This window comes from Portunus trituberculatus, chromosome 25 (assembly GCF_017591435.1).
Source record: "Portunus trituberculatus isolate SZX2019 chromosome 25, ASM1759143v1, whole genome shotgun sequence".
NCBI lineage: Eukaryota > Metazoa > Arthropoda > Malacostraca > Decapoda > Portunidae > Portunus > Portunus trituberculatus.
This window is the reverse complement of record NC_059279.1, coordinates 12,477,815-12,485,314: the sequence shown is the minus strand read 5'-3', so window position 1 is coordinate 12,485,314 and position 7,500 is coordinate 12,477,815. Positions and strand designations below refer to the sequence as shown.

Below are 7,500 nucleotides of genomic sequence, written 5' to 3'. Positions count from 1 at the left end.
TTAATTAATGACATTTCGACATCAGGTCATATTTGTACCTGTCCGTTCACTTGACTGTGTGTTTGTCTATCACTTTACCTGTGTATTTGTGTGTTTGTATGTCTGTTGATGTTTATCATGTATAGATCCTACTCGTTTATCATGTATATTGCTTATCTGATCTCTCTCTCTCTCTCTCTCTCTCTCTCTCTCTCTCTCTCTCTCTCTCTCTCTCTCTCTCTCTCTCTCTCTCTCTGGCCCACACCTATTAATTAAGATTGCATTCTTTTGTTGTTGAATCACAAACATCCACTTAATGGCTAATAAGTGTGCCTTGTTTTTCCTTTATGTTCCTTTACATCCCCTCGGGGTCTTATACACGCTACAGCAACCAAATTAAAAATCCCTTAACAAAACCACACAAGGATACATCACCAAATACACGAGAGACTCAGGGAAGCAATAGCAAATCATTACCTCAATTTTCTGATTAATTATTGGAGGGAAGGGGAAAAAATAGTGTGGTGGCGCAGCAATTAGCAAGACTCCATGACGTCAGGCGAGGATTTTGCTGAAGCTGATGAGAGGCGATTAACCAACATTATTATCGCTTCCCAGACATTGATCCCTGAGCGAGAAGCGAGGAGAGGCAAGGAGAGTCCGCAGGAATGACAGTGTGGAGAGGAGTGAGTGGCGGAGTGAGAGGTACTGAGTGAGGTGGAGTGTTTGTGGAGTGAATGAAAGGATTGGTTATGGAATTAGATTGAGGTAACGTTTGGAGTGGTTTATGAATATGAGGTTTAGAGGAATGAAAAAAAGGAGAAATCTGGAAGTGGAATTAGGTAAGATTAGGCAAGTGGAGTGAGCGAAAGAGTGAGAGATACGAAGTTAGTGAAATAGTGTGTTAGTGGAATGAAGGAAAGGGAGGGACTTCGATTTAGAATGAGGCTATGTAAGAAAATTTTGGTGGAATGACAAGAAATGGAGGAGTACAATGAGTGAGATAGTGTGAGATACTGACAGCTGGTAAGAATGAAAAGTGAAATGAATGAAAAGGAGAAATACAAGATTGGAATGAGGTAAGACTGGGAACATTCTGTGGAAAGAAAATTTTATATAGTTGAGTAAGTGGAAGAGTTAGAAGCTATGAGTTAGAGAGAATGAGCTATACTGGAATGAAGGAAAAGAGAGATTAGGGATTGGAATGAAATCAAATTGAGAAAGGTCAGTGGAATAACAAGACGTAGAGATGTAGAGTAAATTGAAGGATATGAGGTACTTAGTTTCTAAAAATGAAGCTTACTGGAATGAGGAGATAAGAATGAAGGTATGAAAGACGAATGAGGTAAAATTAGGAATGAATGATGGAAGGACACGTCATGGAGTAATGTAGTAACTGATAGTAATATATAGTGAACGGTAGAGTTTTGTGGAATGAAGGGAAGAGAGATATATGAAAGGATGTTCATTAGAAAGATGCAAAGCCAGAAGGGTTTTGAGGAATGGCGAGACTTGAAGAATGGAACGAAGAGTGGGTATAAGATGGTAAAACTTCGAGAAATGAGGAAAAAAAATATGAGACGTGTGGTGTTGGTGAGATAGAGAAATAAAACGTAAAAAGAGATAAATTCCATTATCTTTGTAATTATTTTGCACTGTAACCATTCAGATTCATTGTTCTATTGTGTATTATTTTGAGATTTTTCTTTCTTTTCTTTTTTCTCTTTTTTGTCTTTCTTGAATCCAATACCACCAGGTTTCTTTCCTGTCCCTCGGTTTCTTTCCCTCCCGCAGCTCTGGTTGGTCTCTCTCTCTCTCTCTCTCTCTCTCTCTCTCTCTCTCTCTCTCTCTCTCTCTCTCTCTCTCTCTCTCTCTCTCTCTCTCTCTTTGTTATATCCCCAGTCCTCATTTTTCATTTTGTGTAAGTTTCTTCATTCATCGGTCTATTCTGCTTTTTTTTTTATATCTTTTATGTAATACCACTCGACTTTTTCCCCTGACCAATGCTTTCCCTTCTCTGACGTAACCTTTCCCCTAAGTCGTATCCTCCAATCCATCCTTTAGTCTGTCCCATATATCTCCTTTCCTTACCTCAGCCCGTCTTTCGCCTCGCCCTGAGCTGAGATTGCTTCCCTGTCCTTCCATTTCCTTCCCTTCCTTATGCAACATCTCCCCTGTGCGGCACGTATCTCTCAACCCCCTCAGACTAATCACTCCTTCCTTATTCCTTCCCTGCGGACAGCATTCCACGAGTCCGCTTCACCCGCAAGACAATTCCTCATACATCAACCTTAATGGCTTACAAAATAAAAGCGAGTACTCAGGTCCCCGTCATTACCTAACATAATAACCAGGATAAATAAGACCCACTTGGCGATTCCTGTCCAGAATTATCCGGCTCCGACCTTTGAAGTGTTAAAAAATTTATATTATAGCGCTCGTGAATTCCCCGCAGCGAGCTTTGGCCCTCCGCACTATCTCACAAGGGGAGGTGGGGAGTGCAGTGGCGAGGGTCAGGGCGAGGTAGTGGCGAGGTAAAGTGCGTTGCTGGGGGTGGTAAAGGGCATGGACGTGCATCAGCTCGCGGGGAGAGAGCGTTAAAAAGTGGTAATGCAGCGCTACGGTTTGTAAAGGGCGCTTGCTAAGAGGGAGACGTGTGGGAAGAGGGAGGCAGTAGAAGGACGCGGAGAAGCGGGAATGGGGAGAGGCGGGAGGGTAATAACTACTACTAGCGTGAAAACAGCATGGTGATGAAGTGGAGGGGAGGCGGCGGGAGTGGGGTTAGAGAGAGAGAGAGAGAGAGAGAGAGAGAGAGAGAGAGAGAGAGAGAGAGAGAGATGCGTGCTTCACAATGTTTCATCATCGTCGCCTTAATGAGCAAACCGTAAGGGGAAGGTAATGGGTCTTGATGCCAACCTTCCGCGGGAGTTGGTTCCAAGCGGACAAAATTATTGGCCCATCAAGCGGTGTGACCCTCGCTGCGGGAGGAAACAAGACCACCTGAGCTTGTCACAACACACCTGCCACGCCTCAGGAAGGTGCTCCTACACGTCACGTCAGTCATTTGTCTTTTTATTACCTGAGGTAGAATGCACTTCGATTCCCACATGTGTTGAGGGGAGGGTTCGCCACAAAACACGTTGATTTCCGCGTGATGTGCTTGAGGAAATTGTGTTGTCGTGTTCTGCGTTTCGTTTCATAAATTTTCAAAGGTGAAACAGTGCAGTTTCTTCGTACAAGTCTTAAGCGTGTGTTTGTTGGTTAAGACTGGTCTCAAAATATTTTGATTACTGCTTACTGTGCTTATGGAAATTGTTTTTCTGTGTTCTGCGCTATCTATGAACATACCGCTGTGATAAAATGCAGTAATAATTCTTACAAGTAGTACAAATCTCTTAGATAGAATACATCTCAAAACACTTTGATTACTGTTTGTTTTCATTCCAGAAATTGTGTTCTTGTGTTCTGCATTACACTTGGTGATACACTTGTAATATTGATTCGCGCAAATCATAGGAATGCATCAAATAGATTTCATTATAATCAGATCAGAAAACACGGTGATTTCCTTCTGTTTTGCTGGTGAACATTGCATTTTCATGTCTTATGCTATCCATGCCGCGGTGGTAAACCACAGTACTGCTTCTTACAAGTCTTACAATTCTGTTACCTAAGGTACTTCTCAAAACACGGTGATTATTATCTGTTCTCTTGTGAAAATTGTGTTTGCATGTTCTGTGTTACACTATAATGAACATCTATCGGTGGTACAAGTACAACATTACTTTTTATAGATCTTGCGAATCTCCTTGCTGCAGTATGCAAGACGTAACGCATTGCACTTAACCAAGAATTGTGAAATTATACTTCATCTTTGGCCGGAGAAAATAGAAGTAGTTGTTTTTTTTTATGGGTCATACAAGTCTCTTAACTACCTTTCACATCCAGGAAATGCCATATGACACTCAACGAAGACTTAAGAATCGCCCTCTCGGAATTCCTGGAACTTAAGTGCTAATGTTAGAGTTAACTGTAGAGAGCAGGGAAAAAATGACTCTGTGGTAGAAAGTACTGATCATTCCTTCATTGACTAACTCGAGCACAAAGAAAGAGATAGAGTGTGAGTAACTTGTAACGAGAAAGATTAATTCTGTCTTTTAGAAGTGTGTGTGTGTGTGTGTGTGTGTGTGTGTGTGTGTGTGTGTGTGTGTGTGTGTGTGTAATTCACCTCGGTCGCCTGCTGGTCACCCAGCCAGTCTTCCCCATTACGGAGCGAGTTCAGAGCTCATAGACCAATCTTCGGGTAGGACTGAGACTACAACACACTCCACACACCGGGAAAGCCAGGCCACAACCCCTTCGAGTTACATCCCGTACCTATTTACTGCTAGGTGAACAGGGGCCACACATTAAGAGGCTTGCCCATTTGCCTCGCCGCGCCGGGACTCGAACCAGGGCCTCTCGATTGTGAGTCGAGCGTGCTAAGCACTACACTACGCGGTGTGTGTGTGTGTGTGTGTGTGTGTGTGTGTGTGTGTGTGTGTGTGTGTGTGTGTGTGTGTGTGTGTGTGTGTGTGTGTGTGTGTGTGTGTGTGTGTGTGTGTGTGTGTGTGTGTGTGTGTGTGTGTGTGGTACAAAGTTATAAATCTCAATAGGTAAACACGTGATGAGTTTCTCTGGCAAATTAAAGGAGAGAGGAGTGTTTATGAAGAGAAACATTGCTGATAGATAAGACTGACTGGCAACACGATCGCAAACTGTATGGATGAAAAGATTACAAACAAAGAGTGTCAGGAAAGTTCATAGAGAGGCTCGATGTGATGAAGGTTTCCAGTTGTGGTAGTAGTAAAAGAGTTGTGTTTGAAGGCACGTAGATGCAAACCTTGTATTTTTATCTTTGCTTTGATCTATTTTTGTTCTTCCACCACACGCTCTCATCTGAACACCCACCCGTCCACACACACACACATGCATATTGGAAGATAAAATTCTTACACTCCAGGAAAAAGAAAAAAACGTACATGTACATACGTGCCAGTAAGAGTTTATTTACGTACACATTCATGAACGTACATACATTCGCAGCCCAGTAGAAAAATAAACAACAAAGGCAACAAAAAGATATTCAAAGGCGTTTTTTTCTGGCAATATTTATGGAAATTTCTTACTTCCCTTTTTCATTTATTTATTCATTCCTCCAAAATTGGTTTGAATTCGTGCAGGTGTTTTGTGAATCTTGAGTTTGTGTTGGCATTGTGCGGTGCTTGTTTTATTATTCCTTCTTTCTTCACATCCCTTTTGTCTCTCTCTCTCTCTCTCTCTCTCTCTCTCTCTCTCTCTCTCTCTCTCTCTCTCTCTCTCTCTCTCTCTCTCTCTCTCTCTCTCTCTCGCAGCATTGAGTCCTGTACAAAACGGACATTATTACCTTCACCATCCCTTGAGAGGCAGCACCTTTGATCACCTCACGCCTTTCCGTCCTCAGCTGACCCTTTGTGACCGTCATCTGCCTTGTATCATTCATCCTCCTTTGCATCATATTAGCTTTTTTCCTTCAATCTTTTACATAACTTATATTTTATGAAGCATATTTATCAACCTTTTATATTTAATTTTTCTTTATCCAATTTTTCTTTGCCTTATGTTTAGTTTTGCATTTGAGTTCTTTTTATTTTGGTGTTTTCTTGGGTTTCTATGTATATATTCATAGTCTGTTTCTGTTTGCCTGTCTGTCTGTCTGTCTGTCTGTCTGTCTGTCTGTCTGTCTCTCTCTCTCTCTCTCTCTCTCTCTCTCTCTCTCTCTCTCTCTCTCTCTCTCTCTCTCTCTCTCTCTCTCTCTCTCTCTCTCTCTCTCTCTCTCTCTCTCTCACACCTTTGCTATTTTTTAATATTTTGTTTTTCATATCTTCTCTTTAAACAAAATTTTGCTTTTTCGTTCGTGTTTTTTTTTTTTACTGTTATTTTTTTTTACATTTTCTACTGTTTTTTTTACCTTAAATTTTCATTCATGGTTGATTTAGTTTACTCTCCGCTCCGTCCTCAGTGGATCATCCAATCTTCTCTTTTTCGCTATTTGGTTTGTATCTTTCTGTCATTATTTATCATTTTTGTTTATTCTTAACCAGTTTTCTTTATCTTTTGTTGTACTTCCTTTGTGTTATCAGTTTTGGTTATGAAGTTATTCCATTCACGTCCCCTTTTTTTCACATTACTTATTTTTTATCTGTAAAGGAAACTTAGACAAGGACACAGAAAACAAAAAATAACCATATTCTGTCAAATACAAAAAAAAAAAAAAAATAGTAACGTAAAGGAAAAATATTGGCCAGTGTAGTTTTGATGTAGATAAGATATTCCTCTTTAGAATAGTTCAGGTCATAAAAAGGCGAGAAACAGACAAGTAGGAAGCAGTATCAGAGTTTATCAGTGGAAGGGATGAAAGAGTGAAGCCATGTAAACTCCTGCATTAGTAGCAAATTGGCCAGATCCTCATCTATTCAGGAAAATTTATTTATGTGTGTTCTCCCATCCTCAGAACACCTGCCTGGCGATCTATTTATCCTTTGAAGCTTCGTCATAAAATTAGCAAATTCCAGACACCATTCCACGTTGTTGGGCGCCGCAGGACATCTAATAGAGGAAGACACCGCCTCATCTCCATTTTACTTCATATTTCACCACCAAGAACAGATTATCAGATGGGTGAACTACTGCGTCTAGTAATCCAAGGTAAAGTCATTTTTTTTTCTACTCACGTTATGTTGTGTCTTTTACTTAAAATTTGCTGTAGAAAAGTATTGATTTTTTTTTCTTTTGTGATGGTTTGCCTGTCGTGATATATTGCTCTCTCTCTCTCTCTCTCTCTCTCTCTCTCTCTCTCTCTCTCTCTCTCTCTCTCTCTCTCTCTCTCTCTCTCTCTCTCTCTCTCTCTCTCTCTCTCTCTCTCTCTCTCTCTCTCTCTCTCTCTCTCTCAATTCGTGTCTTGTCGTGTGTTGAAACTATCTCCATTTTGTGATTCCTCTCCTAAAAACGATGAGCCGCTAATATTTGGCGGCGCGTTTCGCAAAAATCTCCTCTTCATTGTTTCCCGCGACGATGAAGTGGAGAAGGAGGAAGACGAGGAGGAGGAGGAGGAGGAGGAGAAGGAGGAGCAGGAGGAGGCTGAGGAAAGGTCATACAGTGAGAATATTGATCTTGTCTTCCTCGCCACGACACGCTCGGGACACGTATAGAGCAGGAGTCATTCCCTAGCTGTCTGGCCCTCCCCCTAGTGACTCTCTCGCTCTCTCACTCTCTCTCTCTCTCTCTCTCTCTCTCTCTCTCTCATAAAAGATAAAGAGACAGAAGGAGAGGGATAACAGGTGGACAGGGAAAAGAAAGAAAAGAGAAGCAACTGAATGTGTAAAAGAAGGGAAAGGAAAGGAGCCAGGAGTGTGGAGAGGGGTAGAAAAGAGAGGGAGAGAGGAAAGGAGAAAAAGTGAGGCAGAATACAATAGCAGAGAAACAATGAAGAAAATGAGGGAA

At 41.5% G+C, this 7,500-nt stretch overlaps 2 protein-coding genes across 3 annotated transcripts in view; one reads left to right on the top strand and one right to left on the bottom strand.

Annotated features, from left to right (window-relative positions):
- LOC123508862 overlaps window positions 1-7,500 on the bottom strand; it is a 203,938-nt gene that overhangs the window by 132,799 nt on the left and 63,639 nt on the right. The gene's annotated exons all lie outside the window — the stretch shown is intronic.
- Window positions 1-7,500, top strand: part of LOC123508864 — a 62,060-nt gene that overhangs the window by 50,055 nt on the left and 4,505 nt on the right. Inside the window, exon 3 of the mRNA XM_045262849.1 lies at window positions 6,512-6,705. Coding sequence (XP_045118784.1) covers window positions 6,512-6,705 — 194 coding nt within the window. The remainder of the gene's footprint in view (window positions 1-6,511; window positions 6,706-7,500) is intronic.